General features: G+C 49.0%; 1 protein-coding gene across 1 annotated transcript in view; it reads left to right on the forward strand.

Annotated features, from left to right (window-relative positions):
- Positions 1-697: 697 nt before the first annotated feature.
- LOC115356809 (hamartin-like) overlaps positions 698-20,631 on the forward strand; it is a 25,345-nt gene continuing 5,411 nt past the window's right edge. The window contains exons 1-19 of the mRNA XM_030048071.1: positions 698-807; positions 3,114-3,240; positions 4,372-4,475; positions 4,993-5,145; positions 5,299-5,443; positions 6,010-6,164; positions 8,972-9,045; positions 9,374-9,570; positions 9,683-9,768; positions 10,249-10,357; positions 10,466-10,526; positions 14,801-15,030; positions 15,127-15,413; positions 15,798-15,928; positions 17,144-17,205; positions 17,701-17,867; positions 18,247-18,429; positions 19,461-19,571; positions 19,711-19,833. Coding sequence (XP_029903931.1) covers positions 3,120-3,240; positions 4,372-4,475; positions 4,993-5,145; positions 5,299-5,443; positions 6,010-6,164; positions 8,972-9,045; positions 9,374-9,570; positions 9,683-9,768; positions 10,249-10,357; positions 10,466-10,526; positions 14,801-15,030; positions 15,127-15,413; positions 15,798-15,928; positions 17,144-17,205; positions 17,701-17,867; positions 18,247-18,429; positions 19,461-19,571; positions 19,711-19,833 — 2,499 coding nt within the window. The 5' untranslated portion in view covers positions 698-807; positions 3,114-3,119. The remainder of the gene's footprint in view (positions 808-3,113; positions 3,241-4,371; positions 4,476-4,992; positions 5,146-5,298; positions 5,444-6,009; positions 6,165-8,971; positions 9,046-9,373; positions 9,571-9,682; positions 9,769-10,248; positions 10,358-10,465; positions 10,527-14,800; positions 15,031-15,126; positions 15,414-15,797; positions 15,929-17,143; positions 17,206-17,700; positions 17,868-18,246; positions 18,430-19,460; positions 19,572-19,710; positions 19,834-20,631) is intronic.

Consider the following 20,631-nt stretch of genomic DNA (forward strand, 5'->3'; position numbering starts at 1 on the left):
AAACGTCCGTACATTTGTCTTGGAACAGTGAAGTGTACCTGATGGGTTGTGGTTGTGTGTTATTGATTATTGATCAGCAGGCACCCTGACAGGCCTGGCAGCTGACTGACCCCTCTGCTGGTGTCTGGGTATGGCAGAGGGCGGGCCCACGTGGCTGTGCGTGATGCATTCAAACCACATGGGAAAGACAGGAGGTAAGGGCTTTCTACCTGAACATGCTGTATGCTTTGTTTTTAAAGACCTGAATGGTGACTGTACGGCTTGGTGCCACTGAGATTACAGGCAAAGTTTTTTGTTTTGTTATTTATTTATTTATTTGCTGATTTTGTGGATTAATTCTCGTTTTGGTTTGTTATTATTTATTTATTTATTTGTTTGTTTGTTTGTTTGTGTACTTAATTGCTTATTTTGTGGGTTACCATTTAGTTTTTTTTTTTTTTTATGTATTTACTTACTTACTTATTTACTTCTTTTGTGGATTACTATTCTTGCTGTGATACCTTTCTTGCTCACAATAATTCACAACATTTTTAAAAATTGGTTTAAAAAATATTTTTAAAATCTACCAAAAGAAAACCAAGACTGCCTGCCGCTGGCCCAGCGTGCTGTTTGCTCTGATCAGAACCTTTGTGCTGAGTGTCTGAGTGTCTGCTTCCCCGCTGAGCGCCGCAGTGAGAGGCGGCTTCCCGTCTTTCCCAGGGAGCCTGAACGCCTCGCGGCTGTGACGGTGTCGGGTTTCAGCGGAGTGGGCGGGGCCTCGGGTTGCTCAATATGGCTGCGCCCTGCCTCGAACAACAAGTCTGAAAGGTAACCGAGTTTATTTCGTAAAAAATCTTTTCCTCTCGCAGTTTCTTCTCTCATAAAGTCGATATGTCTGAGCGCCGGAAGTGCGCGTGCAGCGGCGCACCGGAAGTTCCAGCTGTCAGCCGCTGTTTTGACGGTTTGCTGGAGAAAAACAGGAGCTCAAGTGACGACTGAGCTGCTAGCCTGTTAGCCTGTTAGCATGCTAGCCTGTTAGCCTGTTAGCTTAGCAGCAGAGGGTGTTCGGTCCGCACGCGGCGGCTCTCCGTCAGCCGCGCGCTGACTGCCTGTCAGCTGACGGCTAACGGCTAACGGCTAACGGCTAGCGGCTAGCGGCGGCAGGTGGTTTAATGTTCCTCTGAGCTCTGACGCCGCTTCACTGATCTGACCTGTACAGGTGTAGTTTGTCGTCTTTTTGAGGTTTTTCTGTTTGTTTGTTTTTTTTCGGCAAAGTTTCTTAAAAGAAAGAAATCAAGTGAGTTTTCTCAGGTGTCTCAGGGTTAACTACGGTGGCCCCGAGAGCTCAACACACCGCAGCGTCAGAAAACACGCAAACAGAGGAAACAGCGTCATCAGGCGGACAGCGCTGAGAAACACAGCTGTTTCCAGGGGACACTTACAGGTGATGCACACCTGGCTGCTGTAAACACACTGGCTCCAGCTTGAAGAGCCTGCAGGAGGGTTTCAGATGGAAGCCAGGCTCATGTCTCTGTCCACCCACGGAGCGGAGCGTCACCACGGCTCTGATCCCTGTCCTGGCAGTCCAGATCTGCCTGTTTTACACAATAATCTGTGGCACAGGAGGCGTCATGGCTGGAACATGAGCCTGGCCTCTAAACGCAGCTGAAACAGAGCGGAGGTTTTAACAGCCACCTGTCCCACACGCTGATAGGACCCTTGAATTTTTCACACAAAATGCACTTTTTCCAGTTTTCTCACACGACACCTCCAGCACACCGGCGCTGCTCTCTGTTGCCAGTTCTGCTGCTCAAACTGTCAGTTTTCCCAACATGCTGATGCTCAGACTTGGTTACAGAAAAAGTCATCCTGAAGAAAAAGCAGATTTGGTGGTTTAGGATTGTGACGCTGAGGACGGATGTAAAACTGACTGGGCTGCAGTTTGGAACAGAGCTCAAGTTTGTTTTCCAGCCCTGAACGTTTCATGGTGCTGTCTCTGTCAGGGATGAAGCTCTGAGGCTCAGAAATGCTGGAATAAAGTAAATAAAAAAACCGTGAAATTTGGCCCTACCCGTATGAACTTTGGGGAGCTGAAACTTAGAAAATATTCAGAGTATGAATGTAAGATTTTGCATGACTTCACTGAATATGCAAAAGATCTTGTAGAAAAAATAGTCCGCATCAGGTGGGAGGCACTTACTGCGTTTCCATGGGATCCAAATGGAATGCATTAAGCAAAAAAGTCCTGAACATAATAATAAAAAAATACCCAAAGAAGTCTTTTTCTGTACCGTACTTTTAAATATGTAGTTATAATATTTATAAATATAGAATTTTCCATAGTTTTGATAATTTTGGAATAATTTTCTCTCTTTTATTTGCAATTTTTAGGTCTTTATTTTTCTTCATTGATTGACTGGTTGATTGATTGATTGTCTGGGAGTAGAGACACACAGAGCAGAGACACATCAGACTGAATCTGCAGTGACAAGGATATCAGATCCACTGAGTCATGAGCTGCAAAAAAGTCCATAAAACTGACCCTGACCCCCTTTAAAAGGAAAAGAAAAGAATATCGCCCTCGTCTGAACATTATTGCACACGGCCTCCCATCCCAGGTATTGCACAGCCCTGTAGTCTGACTCCACTCTGCCTGAAAATGTCCAGATGGCCTCATACTGTTGCCTGAGGAGGGCTCAGATTGATTTTTTTAAAAAGTTGTGGTCCTGCTTTGGGCCGGAGGGCGGAGGCCGGGGCTCAGGGTGCAGGACGCCGTGTTTAAATTTAGTTCATCCCGTTTATTTTTGTCTGGGATCATGTTCAAAACTCACTGTCCTTGAACAACGAGAGGTGAGCACCAGCTACTTCCTGTCTGCACGTGAACAGAGACAATACAAAACTCAGTTCACCCCACCAACCTAAAACAGCACAGGACCCCCGTAACCCACCACCCCCCCCAGCCTCCTGGGTACACATGCCAAAGTCCCGTTTATGTAAATGTCCTGACTTATAGAAACAAGCAAAACGTCACATGAATGCAGTTTTCTCCAGCGTGAACTGTGTGTGTGTGTGTGTGTGTGTGTGTGTGTGTGTGTGTGTGTGTGTGTGTGTGTGTGTGTGTGTGTGTGAGACAGGTGTCGATGATGTCCAGGGAGCAGAGCAGCAGTGTGAGTGTGGGGGAGCTGCTGCTGCTGCTGGACTCTGCAGACCTGCAGCAGCTGGAGCAGATCAGGACCACGGTGAACCAGCAGCTCAGCACCGGTCAGAGTCTACCTCGCTCTACCACCTCTCTCTCTCTCTCTCCCTGTCAGAGTCTACCTCGCTCTACCACCTCTCTCTCTCTCCCTGTCAGAGTCTACCTCGCTCTACCACCTCTCTCTCTCTCTCTCTGTCAGGCTCTACCTCGCTCTACCACCTCTCTCTCTCTCCCTGTCAGAGTCTACCTCGCTCTACCACCTCTCTCTCTCTCTCTCTCTCTCTCTCTCTCTGTCAGGCTCTACCTCGCTCTACCACCTCTCTCTCTCTCTCTCTCCCTGTCAGGCTCTACCTCGCTCTACCACCTCTCTCTCTCTCTCTCTCTCTCTCTCTGTCAGGCTCTACCTCGCTCTACCACCTCTCTCTCTCTCTCTCTCCCTGTCAGGCTCTACCTCGCTCTACCACCTCTCTCTCTCTCTCTCCCTGTCAGGCTCTACCTCGCTCTACCACCTCTCTCTCTCTCTCTCTCTCTCTCTCTCTCTCCCTGTCAGAGTCTACCTCGCTCTACCACCTCTCTCTCTCTCTCTCTCTCTCTCTCTCTCCCTGTCAGAGTCTACCTCGCTCTACCACCTCTCTCTCTCTCTCTCCCTGTCAGAGTCTACCTCGCTCTACCACCTCTCTCTCTCTCTCTCTCTCCCTGTCAGAGTCTACCTCGCTCTACCACCTCTCTCTCTCCCTGTCAGGCTCTACCTCGCTCTACCACCTCTCTCTCTCCCTGTCAGGCTCTACCTCGCTCTGCCACCTCTCTCTCTCTCTCTCTCTCTCTCTCTCTCCCCCTGTCAGAGTCTACCTCGCTCTACCACCTCTCTCTCTCTCTCTCTCTCTCTCTCCCTGTCAGGCTCTACCTCGCTCTACCACCTCTCTCTCTCCCTGTCAGGCTCTACCTCGCTCTACCACCTCTCTGGGCTTCCATACCTGCAGCGCTGTGTAATGCAGCAGGTTGTTCAGATTTTATCGTTTCTGTTAGCTGGACTTTACGTATCGCTGCGTCCACGCTGAACACGGCCCAGGTGTGGTCATCAGGCTAATGTGATGTCACAGCATGCAGGTGATCTCAGGTGATGTCAGGTGATGTCAGGTGATGTCAGGTGATGGGGCTCAGGGTGAACTGTCAGTAACCTGCAGTTTCTCCTGCAGACAGAGGAGGCGCTGTTCTGTCCAGTCTGGTTGAACACTACCTGGACTCGTCCTCCTCCCAGGCAGCGCTGATCCTCTCCTCCATCAGGGAGCCGCACCACAAGGTGACACTGTGTGTGTGTGTGTGTGTGTGTGTGTGTGTGTGTGTGTGTGTTATGTATAATAGCACAGTTAAATAAATAAATAAACAACACATCACCCCGATCCTGGCTTCTCTTCCTGTTCCATTCAGAATTTATTTGAAGATTTTACTTTTTGTGGTGTCATCTTGTCGTTATCTTTTAATTAGCTTTTTTCTTTAATTCTATTTTCTTTATTTATTGTGTGTGTAGGTGTATATATGTATATGTATGTGCATATCTAAAATCCTGCTTTTTATCTCAATTACCATCTTTTTCTTTCAAATTCCTTCTGATTTCTTTCTACTGTGTTTTTCGTGTTTTGTTTTCCTGTTGGTCTTGACTGTACCTTCACGTTGTGGCTCTTCTTTACTTTTCTGTGCTGCTTTGCTCTCTGATGATCCTTCTTCACTGTGTTTTTAAAGGAGCCATGTAAATGAAGACTATGATTGTTGTTGTTGTTGTTGTTGTTGTTGTTATAATATCAGCTGTTGCTTCACAGCCTCTGCTGGAGAAGCTGAATGAGGTGCTGAGCCGGGCGGGCAGCCGGCTGGCCTGCCTCACCCTGCTGGGTCACCTGGTGAGGAAGCAGCCCCCGTGGGTGCACCAGATCAGCCGCTTCCCCCTGCTGTCCTCGCTGCTCAGGTGCCTTAAGGTAACGGCTCTGTGTGGTTACACCTGTCCAGGTGTGCTCAACAGCTGCTTTCTCATCTAACAGTTTAGATGTGATATTACCTGGCATGTCCATGTCCTGACTGACTCTCTCTGTGTGTGTGTGTGTGTGTGTGTGTGTGTGTGTGTGTTCCAGACGGACAGCGACGTGGTCGTTCTGATCACGGGCGTTCTGGTCCTCATCACGCTGCTTCCCATGATCCCTCAGGCCGGCAAGCAGCACATCTACGACTTCTTTGATGTGTTCGGACGCCTGGCCTCCTGGAGCCTTAAAAACCCCGGTAACACACACACACACACACACACACACACACACACAGTAAAGTTACTTCTGGACTGTGTGATAATCCACCAGATCCATGTTTTTCTCAGTTTGGGCGCCCCCTTTCTGCCAGAGGTGCACATTGCTTTGGTGCTTTTCTGTAAATTTCCTTGAAAATTTTGACTAAGTTGTTGATCATTTTTGGGTCATTTCTTGTTAATTTGCTCGTCACCTTTTTTCCCATGTTTTGGCTCGGGTTTCCAGGGTTAGTTTGGAAACTCGGAGGTTCTAGAGAGGATCAGGACTGAGGTTGCTTCTCCTTGACAAACAGGAATCTGAGGCTCTGCTGCCTTGGGGGTTTCATTAAGTCTTCATTTACTTCAGGACTAATTCTGAACTTCAACCTGGAAATCGGATCATTTTAATCTAGATTAAGATAAATCTAGAACCGTTTTAATCCATGACACAGAACGTGAATCAGAAAGCTCTGTGAAAGCATCAGACTGCCCTCTGTGGTACCTGCAGGCCGCCTGTGTTGGGATCATGATTATTGATTGACTGATGCAGATTTTCGGTTCCCTGCAGGTCAGGTTCATGGGGTTTACCTGGTCCACCTGCATGCCAGCGTCTACTCACTGTTCCACCGGCTGTACGGGATGTTCCCCTGCAACTTCATCTCCTACCTCCGCCTCCACTATAGCATGAAGGAGAACCTGGACACCTTCCAGGAGGTTGTCAAGGTTAGAACTCAGCACAACTCAGTAGAACTCTTTTAATCTAATTAAGACTTTTTTTTTTTTTTTAAAGATTATTTTTTTGGCTTTTCTGCTTTATTTGACAGTCACAGTAGAGATAGACAGGAAAGGCAGGGGAGAGAGAGGGAATGACCTGCAGCAAAGGACCTGAGGTCGGATTCGAACCCCGGTCACTGCGATCGGGACTGAGCCCCGGTACATGGTGCACGCGCGCCCCAGACTATTTTTTTTAAAAATCTAAGTAGAACTTAATATAACTAAGGAGAACGCTGCAGAACTCACTAAAACTTCAAAGAACACAGCAGAACTCAGGTGAACTCATTAGAACGCAGCAGAACTCAGGTGAACTCATTAGAACGCAGCAGAACTCAGGTGAACGTGGTAAAACTCAGCAGAAGTCAAGAGAGGCCAACAGAAGTCAGCAGAATACATCAGATCTCAGCAGAACTGTGTAGAACTCGCCTCCTGCAGCTCAGGTGAACAGGCCTGTACTCTGGGAAGAAATGACATCACTCTGATATCACCGTGGTGATGACATCATCACAGGTGGAAGTGTCACCTGTCTCTCAAATTCAAGTTCAGAAATGCTTTATTGGCATGACAGGTATGTGTTTGTGTTGCCAAAGATGAGACGCCACACAGCGTTTACAAACAACAACAACAACAACAACAACAACAACAACAACAACAACTGATTACAATGTTTACATGTAATCACAAACATACAAACAGGGAGAGAGACAAAGTGAGAGAGAGAGACGGACAGGGAGAGAGACAGAGAGAGAGAGACAGGAAGAGAGAGAGAGAGACAGGAAGAGAGAGAGAGAGACAGGAAGAGAGAGAGAGGGAGGAAGAGAGAGAGATGGACAGGGAGAGAGACAGAGAGAGAGAGACAGGAAGAGAGAGAGAGACAGGAAGAGAGAGAGAGGGAGGAAGAGAGAGAGAGATGGACAGGGAGAGAGACAGAGAGAGAGAGACAGGAAGAGAGAGAGAGACAGGAAGAGAGAGAGAGGGAGGAAGAGAGAGAGAGATGGACAGGGAGAGAGACAGAGAGAGAGAGAGAGAGACGGACAGGGAGAGAGACAGAGAGAGAGAGACAGGAAGAGAGAGAGAGAGACAGGAAGAGAGAGAGAGAGACAGGAAGAGAGAGAGAGAGACAGGAAGAGAGAGAGAGGGAGGAAGAGAGAGAGATGGACAGGGAGAGAGACAGAGAGAGAGAGACAGGAAGAGAGAGAGAGACAGGAAGAGAGAGAGAGGGAGGAAGAGAGAGAGAGATGGACAGGGAGAGAGACAGAGAGAGAGATGAAAAATGGTTCAGTTGTGCCACCGTGTTCTTTGTGGCATGACGATTGAAAAACGTTTAAATTGTTAAGTTGTTTATATCTATATTGTTATTGTGTACATTGTATCACTAGTCGATTATCCATTTGTTTATTTATTTTTATTTTTCCTTTTTTTATTTTATTTTATTTTTATTTTTATTGTCATTATCGCTGCTATTTCCCTTGGCAGTATAAGCACTGCCTTGTCATGCCAATAAAGCTGTTTACACTGAAAAAAAAATTGAGAGAGAGACGGACAGGGAGAGAGACAGAGAGAGAGAGACAGGGAGGAAGAGAGACAGGGAGAGGCCCTGGTTGAGAGACAGCTGGGTTGGGATTAGAGTTCTCATCGGGCCTGAAAATTAAGACCCGACCCGACCCGGGCCTAACTGGGCCAGCCCGAGGCCCGACCCGACCCGACTAATTAGCCGAACTTTAGGCCCGACAGCCCGATAAAGCCCGAAAAAAAAAATCGCCAAATTCGCCTTTATTTAGCAGAGCCGGTCGGCCGCGGCACCGCGGCACCATCAGTCGGTATCAGGCGGGCCAGCCGCGGCACCGGCCAGCATCAGGCATCATGATGCCGACTGATGGTGCCGCGGCATGTGCGGGTCAATACGGTAGTCTAGAAAACTGGAGATTTTTTTTTTTTTTTTTCTCGTGCGCCCCCAAGTAGATTGCGCCCTGGGCAGCTGCACTGCCCATAGCAGAAACCGTCCCTGCTGCCGAGTCTGCCAGCACAGCGGGATACTGCTGCAACTCTCTCTCACTTGTTTGCTCTGCGCTCGCACAGCTGGTTGTCTGTCTGTCACTGAAAGTTTAGCCTCCAAATCCAATCCAGTCTCTCACTCTCTCCACCAGTCACATAAAAATGAAACGTCATAATCAATAACAGAACACATAATTCTATTTTTTTATTTAAAAAAAAAAAAAAAAAAAATCCCCCACAGAACCCGAAGCCCGACCCGACCCTGCCCAATTCACGTAAATTTTAGACCCGACCCGACCCGAAAATTTCGGGTCGGGTCGGGTCGGGTTCGGGCAGAATATGAGAACTCTAGTTGGGATGGGCAGAGTTTGCAGTGCAGGGAGCTGCAGATGCAGGTGTGACACAGACCTGCACCTGTCAGTGTCAGGACAACAAACCAGGACACAGACTGCCTTCATTCACTGCATAGAGCAGAAATATACATACATATATATATACATATAGCAGAAATATACATACACATATATATACCTATAGCAGAAATATACATACACATATATATACCTATAGCAGAAATATACATACACATATATATACCTATAGCAGAAATATACATACATATCTACACATATCCAAGAAATCAGTGCATCTGTCACACATAAGACATCCACACACACACGGCTTACGTCAGGATCAGAGTGTAATAACAGGCTGTACCAATATTATTATTATGTACCAATAAGAGTGTGTGTGTCTGTCAGCCCATGTTGGAGCAGGTGAGGGTTCACCCCGAGCTCATCACGGGGACGCAGGACTACGAGCTGGAGCCGTCCAGGTGGGTGGAGCGCCGCCGCCGCCGCCACCGCCATCACAGCAACGCAGCGTTACACTGACACACTGAACACTGTACCTCCTCTGGTTTGATCGTTTGTTTATCAGTTACAGCCTCACTAGTAAATTATGCCTGTCTGTCTGTCTGCCTGTCTGTCTGCCTGTCTCTCTCTCTCTGTCTGTCTGTCTGCCTGTCTGTCTGCCTGTCTCTCTCTCTCTGTCTGTCTGTCTGCCTGTCTGTCTGCCTGTCTGTCTGTCTGCCTGTCTGTCTGCCTGTCTCTCTCTCTCTGCCTGTCTCTGCCTGTCTCTCTCTCTGCCTGTCTGTCTCTCAGGTGGAAGTGCTATGAGGTCCATGACATTGTGATTGAATGTGCCAAAGTGTGTCTGGATCCTCGGGAGTCGTCGTGTGAGGAGGGTTACTCCTCGCTGCCTGACCCCGCCTCCTCCTCCTGCTGCCCCGCCTCCTGCTGCTGCTCCTCCCCCAGGCCCCTCCTCCTCTCCTCCCCCCTCCCCCACCTGGACCTCACCGGTCAGTAACGCCTCCGCTCACCTGCACTGTTTCTGATGAAAGAAGGCCCGCCTACTCGCCAGGGGATTGTTCTGATTGGTCAGTTGACCTGTCTGTCTGTCTGTCCTGACAGGAAGTTCAGTGTGCACGCCTCTGACTGGACACGCCCCCCTGTCTCTCTCTCTGCCTCACCTGGCTGGAAACAGCTCCTTCATACAGGTACCTGTGTCTCTGTCTGTCTGCCTGCCTGTCTGCCTGTCTGTCTGCCTGTCTCTGTCTGTCTGTCTGTCTGTCTGCCTGTCTGTCTGCCTGTCTCTTTCTGTCTGCCTGCCTGCCTGTCTCTTTCTGTCTGCCTGTCTGTCTGTCTGCCTGTCTCTTTCTGTCTGCCTGTCTGTCTGTCTGCCTGCCTGCCTGTCTCTTTCTGTCTGCCTGTCTGTCTGTCTGCCTGCCTGTCTGCCTGTCTGTCTGTCTGCCTGTCTGTCTGCCTGTCTCTTTCTGTCTGCCTGTCTGTCTGTCTGCCTGCCTGTCTGCCTGTCTCTTTCTGTCTGTCTGTCTGTCTGTCTGTCTGTCTCTTTCTGTCTGTCTGTCTGTCTGCCTGTCTGTCTCCCTGTCTCTTTCTGTCTGTATGTCTTTCTGCCTGCCTGTTTTTGTTGATCTGTGTGTGTGTGTGTGTGTGTGTGTGTGTGTGTGTGTATTCAGGCTGACGATGTCACGTGGAGCCCCTCCTCAGAGTGCGGTTTGGCCACTCCCCCTCCAGAACCCTTGCAAGGCTCCGCCCACCCGTTGAGCAGGACCACCTCCCTGTCAGGTCAGACACACACACACACACACACACACACACACACACACACACTCTTGATTTCCAGCCACGTGTCAGTGCTACATGATAACGCTGCACACTTTGTGTCTTCACCAGCTGTGAAATGTCCCTCATCAGCCACCATCCTGCTGAGAGCCAAGATGGCAGCAACAGCCAGGTAACATTACTACAAATACGAGTACTATTACCACTACTTGTACTGCGACTGCAGTGAGAGTAATGTGTGTGCGTGTGTGTGTGTGTGTGTGTGTGTTTGTGTGTGTGTGTGTGTGTGTGTGTGTGTGTGTGTGAATTAGACTTGGGGGGGGGTTTAGAGACGTCAAGACCCGCCTTACGTTGCTTCTGATTGGTTTATATTGCGTGGTGCCTTCCATGGTTGGTTAGATTTAGGCACAAAGGCCTGATGGACCTGATCTCGGTCAGTCAATCAGAGTTACTCGAACTACGGCAAGCCGCGAGGACCAAAGTTTATTATCATGAAAAAAATAAATACAATGGCTCAAATTGCGTGACTGTCACTCAAAGCGTGATGCTTGGCAGCTCTGTAGATTAGATTAGAATAGATACGACATGAATAGATTCAACTAGAGCAGATTAAATTGAATTAGATTAGATTAGATTAGATTAGATACAGCGGTTAGATTAGATAAAATTCAGCTAAATCAGATGAGATTAGATTTGACAAGACAAAATTAGATTAGTTTCAGCATAATTAGATTATATTCAACTAGATTACATGAGATTAGTTTAGATTACATTAGATTACATTAGATTCATCTAGATTAGATTACATTAGATTTGACTAGATGAGGTTATATTACGATTAGTTTAGATTAAATAAGATTAGATTCGCTTCAGACAGACTAAATTATATTCAGCTAGACATATTCACCTAGATTTGATTAGATTAGATTATATTTGACCAGATTAGATTAGTTTCAACAAGACTGTCCTCAACTACACTAGATTAGATCAAGATTAGATCAGATGAGATTAGATTCAACTGAATTAGAGTAGAATAAATTTAATTAGATTCAACTAGATTATATTAGATCAGTTTTACTTGGTTTATTTTGTATTTGATTACACTGCATTTATATGAAATTAAATTTGAATGATTTGGTTAGATTACAGCAGGTTAGAGTTTTATTTGATTAAATAAGAGGTTAGATTAGACTAGATTATGTCACATTACAGATTACATGACATTAGTTTCCTGTGGGTTCACGAGAATGGCAGGACGCTGTGCTGCAGGTGTGACGTCACAGGTGAGACTGACGCTCACACACATCAGGACACACTGCAGGACACATTGCAGGACACACAGCAGGACACACAGCAGGACACTGCAGGACACACAGCAGGACACTGTAGTACACACTGCAGGACACACTGCAGGACACACTGCAGGACACACTGCAGGACACACTGCAGGACACTGTAGTACACACTGCAGGACACACTGCAGGACACTGCAGGACACTGTAGTACACACTGCAGGACACTGTAGTACATACTGCAGGACACACTGCAGAACACTGCAGGACACACTGCAGGACCCACATCTGGACACACTGCAGGACACACTGCAGGACACTGTAGTACACACTGCAGGACCCACATCTGGACACACTGCAGGACACACTGCAGGACACACTGCAGAACACTGTAGTACACACTGCAGGACACACTGCAGGACACAGCAGGACACACTGCAGGACACACTGCAGGACATACTGTAGGACACTCCAGGACACACTGCAGGACACACAGCAGGACATACTGTAGGACACACTGCAGGACACAGCAGGACACACTGCAGGACATACTGTAGGACACTCCAGGACACACTGCAGGACACTGTAGTACACACTGCAGGACACACTGCAGGAAACTGTAGTACACACTGCAGGACACACTGCAGGACACTGTAGTACACACTGCAGGACACACTGCAGGACACACTGCAGGACACTGTAGTACACACTGCAGGACACTGTAGTACGCACTGCAGGACACACTGCAGGACACACTGCAGGACACACTGAAGGACACACTGCAGGACACACTGCAGGACACAGCAGGACACACTGAAGGACACACTGAAGGACACTGTAGTACACAGTGCAGGACACACTGCAGGACACACTGCAGGACACTGTAGTACACAGTGCAGGACACACTGCAGGACACTGTAGTACACACTGCAGGACACACTCCAGGACACACTGCAGGACACACTGAAGGACACTGTAGTACACAGTGCAGGACACACTGCAGGACACTGTAGTACACAGTGCAGGACACACTGCAGGACACACTCCAGGACAATGCAGGACACACTGCAGGACACACTGTAGGACACTGTAGTACACAGTGCAGGACACACTGCAGGACACACTGCAGGACACTGTAGTACACACTGCAGGACCCACATCTGGACACACTGCAGGACACACTGCAGGACACTGTAGTACACACTGCAGGACACACTCCAGGACAATGCAGGACACACTGCAGGACACACTGCAGGACACTGTAGTACACAGTGCAGGACACACTGCAGGACACACTGCAGGACACTGTAGTACACACTGCAGGACACACTCCAGGACACTCAGCAGGACACACTGCAGGACACACTGAAGGACACTGTAGTACACAGTGCAGGACACACTGCAGGACACTGTAGTACACAGTGCAGGACACACTGCAGGACACTGTAGTACACACTGCAGGACAATGCAGGACACACTGCAGGACACACTGCAGGACACTGTAGTACACGCTGCATGACACTGTAGTACACACTGCAGGACACACTGCAGGACACTGTAGTACACACTGCAAGACACACTGCAGGACACACTGCAAAACACACTGCAGGACACACTGCAGTACACACTGCTGGACACTGTAGTACACACTGCAGGACACACTGCAGGACACTGTAGTACACACTGCAGGACCCACATCTGGACACACTGCAGGACACTGTAGTACACACTGCAGAACACTGTAGTACACACTGCAGGACACAGCAGGACACACTGCAGGACACACAGCAGGACATACTGTAGGACACACAGCAGGACACACAGCAGGACACACAGCAGGACACACTGCAGGACATACTGTAGGACACACTGCAGGACACACAGCAGGACACACAGCAGGACACACTGCAGGACACACAGCAGGACACACTGCAGGACACACTGCAGGACACTGCAGGACACAGCAGGTCACACTGCAGGACACACTGCAGGACACTGCAGGACACAGCAGGTCACACTGCAGGACACACAGCAGGACACACTGTAGGACACACTGTAGGACACACTGCAGGACACAGCAGGACACACTGCAGGACACAGCAGGACACACTGCAGGACACACAGCAGGACACACTGCAGGACACACAGCAGGACACACTGCAGGACACACTGAAGGACACACAGCAGGACACACTGAAGGACACACAGCAGGACACACTGAAGGACACACTGCAGGACACTGCAGGACACACAGCAGGACACACAGCAGGACACACAGCAGGACACACTGAAGGACACTGCAGGACACACAGCAGGACACACTACAGGACACACTGCAGGACACACAGCAAGACACACTGCAGGACACACTGAAGGACACACAGCAGGACACACAGCAGGACACACAGCAGGACACACAGCAGGACACACTGAAGGACACTGCAGGACACACAGCAGGACACACTACAGGACACACTGCAGGACACACAGCAAGACACGCTGCAGGACACACAGCAGGACACACTGCAGGACACACTGCAGGACACACAGCAGGACACACAGCAGGACACACTGCAGGACACACAGCAGGACACACATCAGGACACACAGCAGGACACACAGCAGTACACACATCAGGACACACTGCAGGACACACAGCAGGACACACATCAGGACACACAGCAGGACACACTGCAGGACACACTGAAGGACACACTGAAGGACACTGCAGGACACACAGCAGGACACACAGCAGGACACACAGCAGGACACACAGCAGGACACACTGCAGGACACACTGCAGGACACACAGCAGGACACACATCAGGACACACAGCAGGACACACTGCAGGACACACTGAAGGACACACAGCAGGACACACAGCAGGACACACAGCAGGACACACAGCAGGACACACAGCAGGACACACTGCAGGACACACAGCAGGACACACAGCAGGACACACAGCAGGACACACAGCAGGACACACTGCAGGACACACTGCAGGACACACAGCAGGACACACAGCAGGACACACTGCAGGACACACTGAAGGACACACAGCAGGACACACAGCAGGACACACATCAGGACACACTGCAGGACACACAGCAGGACACACATCACAACATGTTTCCCTCTCCCTCCTCTCAGCCCAGGCAGCAGCCAATGGCAGAGCCAGAGGGATCGGCGAGTCAGCCAATCACAGAGGAGGGAGGCCATCATGATATCATCATCAGCAACAACAAAGGTCAGCTCGTCCACTGTCTCTGTGGAGAGAATTAGACATGATCACGTGCTTCTGAATTATTTTGAGAGATTAAACAGGTTTGACATGAGGATGCAGTGTGTGTGTCTGTCTGAGCTGCAGCTTCATTACCAGCGTTGGCCAGCAGGGGGCAGAGGAGACGCAGTTCAATTCAATTCATTTCACGTCAGTTCAAATGGGCTTTACTTGCATGGTCTGTCTCTGTGATCAGATCTGCCTCCAGAGGAGTTACTGAAGCCTTCCTCCTCCTCCTCCTCCTCCCCTCTCCTCCTGGCCTCCACTCCCAGCCGTGCTGCTGAGTCATCGTTGGGTTCAGCCAATCCGCAGCTGCCTTACTCCTTCAGCCCCACCCACCACACTCCCTACAGGCTGGAGGAGGGAGGCCCCGCCCTCTTCAGTCCTTCACACTCGGACCCTGGCCCCGCCCCTCCGTACGAGCCTCTGTTCCAGCTCGCCCTGCCCCGAGCCGCCTCACTCTTCATGGAGAGGAAGACCCAGGTGAGACCAGCCAGGCCGAGCCGGGCCGAAGCAGGCCTAACAAGGCCAAACCAGGCTAAACTAAACCAGACCCAAGCAAGCCAAACCAGGCTAAACTAAACCAGACCCAAGCAAGCCAACCCAGGCCAAACCAGGCTAAACTAAACCAGACCCAAGCAAGCCAAACCAGGCTAAACTAAACCAGACCCAAGCAAGCCAAACCAGGCTAAACCAGGTCAAAGTAAGCCAGGCTAAATCGAACCAGGCCAAACTAAACTAAAATAAATGAAACTGAACTGAATCAGTTCAGCACCTGTACCTCTGCAGGAAGAGGTACAGGTGCAGGAGGAGGTTCAGGTGCAGGAGGAGGTTCAGCTTGTGTTTCCTGTGTTTTCCTCTGTGCAGGAGGTATCTCAGCGGGACGGAGGAGCAGAGCGGGAGGACCGGGAGGAGGAGCAGAGCCGCCTGTCTCCTCTGGAGCTGCTCGATCGCCTCATCGTCCACGGACATGAAGCCCATGACAAGCTCAGCAGGAGGTGAGGGGGGCTGTGTGTGTTTATGCGTGTGTGTGTGTGTGTGTGTGTGTGATTGAGTGTGTGTGTGTGATTGAGTGTGTGTGTGTGTGTGTGTGTGTATGTGTGTGTAACACCTCCACCTGCAGGAAAATCACAGCTGCTGAGAGAAGAACATGAATGGAGTAGAACAGTCCTTCACCTTCACATCAGCAGCTGTGTTTGTGTCCACTAGGTGGCGTGTTTTACAAGCTGCTGTGTGGAAAGCAGTGCCTCCACTCACATATGGTTTTAGAGTCAGCAGTGGTCCTGCAGCTGGTTAGAGCTCGGTGACGTTAAACTGAAAACAGCCTCCCTCTCTGAGGCTCAGAGGTGAGAACGAGCAGCGAGGAGGGAGTCCAGGGGGTCCAGGGAGTCCAGGGGGTCCAGGGGGTCCAGGGAGTCCAGGGGGTCCAGGGAGTCCAGGGGGTCCAGGGGGTCCAGGGGGTCCAGGGAGTCCAGGGGGTCCAGGGGGTCCAGGGGGTCCAGGGAGTCCAGGGGGTCCAGGGGGTCCAGGGAGTCCAGGGGGTCCAGGGGGTCCAGGGGGTCCAGGGAGTCCAGGGGGTCCAGGGAGTCCAGGGGATCCAGGGGGTCCAGGGGGTCCAGGGGGTCCAGGGGGTCCAGGGGGTCCAGGGAGTCCAGGGGGTCCAGGGAGTCCAGGGGGTCCAGGGAGTTGGCAGTTCTGGGAGGTGTTTCTGTGTCTTGTCGAGGTGACCCAGGTGTGCAGCACAAGGCATTATGGGTGTTTGAGAATTCACATTTCTGGGAGCCTAAAACCCAGAACAAGGACCAAAACTTTACAAACTAAGAACATGAGGTTTTTTTTCTGTTTTTAAAAATATGTATTTTAAAGTCATGAATATTAACTGTGCTGCGAGGTTACAAACCCACAGGTTACCATGGTGACCATGCACTTTAAAATTATAGTCCAACATTTTGGGGCAAAATCCCTTTTCCCCATCTTCCCAGACTGAGACCAGATGTTGGACACCACGTCCACCTCTGGATGTCCAGTGGCTCACTTCCTGTGGATAGCATTTCCTGTTAGCTTAGCATAAAGACTTGAAGTCTATGGGAGTTGTTAGCCTGGCTCCTTCCAGCAGCTCTGAAGCGTCTGACTCACAGTTTCACACCCTCAACACTGTGTGTGTGTGTGTGTGTGTGTGTGTGTGTGTGTGTGTGTGTGTGTGTGTGTTGCAGGCTGTCTGGGCCCATCAACTGGAGTCATTTTGGAGGTAAACAGCAGAGCATGAAAACCAAAGGTACTGACAGTTTGACTCACTTCCTGTCTGCTCTAGTGATCGATCTGATTGATTTGTTTGTTTCCTGGATAATTAACAAATATTAATTGCATTTCTTTGCATGATGAGTCCAGATTTGACTCTCTGTGATCCTTGGAGGAAATCTGGAGTCATGTTTTTAAATAACTAAATAAAAATGTTAATAAATAATTGTCAGTGTAATTTCAAAATAAGAGTCATGTGTAGTTGAGACAAGCCCAGCAAACCCAGTAACAGCCTGGTCTGAGGCTGTGGCGCGTGGTGAAGCATGGAGCTGCAGTGCATGCTGGTCCTCCAAATGACAACATGCAGCACCTTTTCTGTGTTCACAGAGATTTAACCCTTTGAATCCTGAAGCGAATGCTCTGGATGACTTTAAGAAACATGGGAAAGGAAGTTGATTATCAAGAAAGTGTGTGTGTGTGTGTGTGTGTGTGTGTGTGTGTGTGTGTGTGTGTGTGTGTGTGTGTGGGGCAGGCTCCGCCCAGGGGGAGGAGCTCCAGGCGGCGAGGAGTGAGTTGCTGCTGCTGTTCAGTCAGCTGCAGTACGAGCGCTTCAAGAGGCAGCAGCACGCCGTCAGGAACCGCCGGCTGCTGCGCCGGATCATCAACGCCACCGCGCTGGAGGAGCACAACGTCGCCATGGTAACACACACACACACTCATGTTGGTTTTACTATACTTGTAAAGAAATTGTATGGACTTAAATTCATTTCCGACAGTCTTTCCCTAATCTCAGCCACAGCTGATGCCTAACCCCGACCAAGCCCACACACACACACACACACACACACACACACACACACACACACACACACACACTTCAACATGCATAAATAGTTCTGGAAATCAAATAGAAGGACTTTTGCTATTACATAGCTATAAGGTGATATTCTACAAAGGTTCATGCATTTATTCCAAATGTTTCTGGACTTTCAGTTTCACATTTCAGTTTAATGAGAAATCGACTGCTGTATCCCCTGTGTGTGTGTGTGTGTGTGTGTGTGTGTGTGTGTGTGTGCAGAAGGCCCAGTTGCAGCTGCAGGAGGCGGAGCTTCAGGCCCTCAGGGGCAGCCTGGCAGAGGAGCAGCGCCGCTACACACACCTGCAGCAGGACACACACACACACACCACACAGCTGCAGACACACATCCAACAGCTGCTGCTGCAGCTGCAGGAGGAACGCAGCCGGAGCCAGGGCCTGCAGGTACGCACACACACACACACACACACACACACACACACACACACACACACACACAGCAGAGAGATCCAGGGAGCCAATGAGCAAATTACCAAAAAACCAAGCAAAACAAAACAGGAACATCAGTTCAGCTGAGCTTTTTAATGTTGCCGTGGTTACGTCCCAGCAGTGGATCACTTGAGAATGGTGATTAAACACACCTGGTGGCCAATCAGAAAAGAGTATTGACCCAGACCCTGCGATGATATTCCAGATGTCTGAATGACACGGAGCTGCTATTGGCTGTTTCACTGTGATGTAGCTGATGTCTTGTGCTGTGATTGGTTGTTTGAAAAGTGGGACTGGGACGATGTGTTTCTCCTGATCTGCTGCTGTCATGATACTTTGGTGTCGATTCAATATGCCTTGTGATTAAGCATTGCAATTTGATTTCTGAATCCTCCTCTAGTTTGTGTGTATAAAGTCTGATGAGGCTGTGATTGTCCTAGAGGTCACTAGAGGTCATTTTCTCCAGCGACGTCCAGTGTGACAAAAGTCTCTGGCTGCAGTGAAATGGCTGCTATGGGGGCCAACATCATCACACAGGAATCAAATGTGGCTCATTGAATCCACAAGAGTCTCAGCTTTCCAGTCCAAGCAACTGATGCAGCTCCAAGACTGTTTAGGCCCCAGTCTGCACACACACACCATTTTACAACAGGCCACAAGAACACATGTGGACTGCAGGCTTTGGGGCCCAAACTGCATGGGATTAGCAGAAGGTGGGCATGTCTGCAAAGGGGAGAGAACCCATTTTCATTCACACAGCTGGAGGTCAGAGGTCAAGGGAAACACACATGCTGGTTTTTCCCCTTGCTAAAGTTCAGCTGAACTTTTGGAGAATTGTTATCATTATTATTATTGAGGACCTAGTATAACATGCTCGGTACCTAAAACATCTTCAGGTCATGAGGTTTCACATGTTAATAAAACCTTTACTTCCTTACTGGGATTCAGTGTTGACAGGCGTCTGTGGTTGTGATTGGCTGTTTCAGAGTGAGCTGCATGAGTGTCAGAACAGGTTGGGAGACGTGGAGGCGGAGCTTAAAAAAGCCAATAACAAGGCTTACGACGCCGAGCACCAGCTCACACAGCTGTCACTCAAGGTGAGGAGGCTTCCCATTGGCTGATTCAGCTGTCAGTCATACTGCCATGCTCACTTTCCACATCTTTAACTGTTTTTGTTTTTCTGTGTGTGTATGTGTGTGTGTGTGTGTGTGTGTGTGTGTGTGTGTGTGTGTGCAGCTGTCCAGCAGTGAGCAGCTGCAGGAGCAGATCTTCCTGCTGAACAAACAGCTTCTGCTGCTGAGAGAAACCAACCGAGTGTTAACACAGCAGCTGGAGAGAGGAGACACACAGCACAGCACGGTGAGCACACACACACACACACACACACACACACACACACACACACACACACACACACACACACACACACACACACTGCTCGTCCAGTAGACGTGCTGTTCCTCTGCTGGTGTTGCTGCAGTAGAAAGAAATGAGATGAATCTGCTCAGGGTTCAGACGTGGATGGACGTCAGATTTCATTTTTTTTTAAAGAGGAAAAATGAAATAGAACCAGGCTGTAAGAAAATGACCTGGAAATTGCAACAAGAAAAGAGAGAGAGGGAAAACTACTAGAAATGACTTGAGGAACTCAGATGAATGTGCACTGCAAAAACGCAAAATCTTACCAAGATTATTTGTGTTATTTCAAGTCAAAAATGTCTTATTTCTAGTCAAAATATCTCATTACACTTAAAATAAGACATGATCACCTCAGAAGTAAATTGTTTTTAGACAGTTTTCACTTGAAACAAGTGAAAATTTGCTTGTTTCATTGGCAAAATTTGCCAGTGGAAAAAGTGAAAATTAATTTGAAATAAGTGAAAATTAGCTAGAAACAAGAAACAAATTTTGCCAATGAAACAAGCAAATTCTCACTTGAAACAAGAGACAGTTGTCTAAAAACAAGTTACTTCTGAGGTGATCATGTCTTATTTTAAGTGTAAGGAGATATTTTGACTAGAAATAAGACATTTTTGACTTGAAATAAGACAAATAATCTTGGTAAGATTTTGAGTTTTTGCAGTGTGCTCAGGACTCACCCTGACGTGTGTGTGTGTGTGTGTGTGTGTGTGTGTGTGTGTGTGTGTGTGTGTGTGT

Source organism: Myripristis murdjan, unplaced genomic scaffold (assembly GCF_902150065.1).
Source record: "Myripristis murdjan unplaced genomic scaffold, fMyrMur1.1, whole genome shotgun sequence".
Taxonomy (NCBI): domain Eukaryota; kingdom Metazoa; phylum Chordata; class Actinopteri; order Holocentriformes; family Holocentridae; genus Myripristis; species Myripristis murdjan.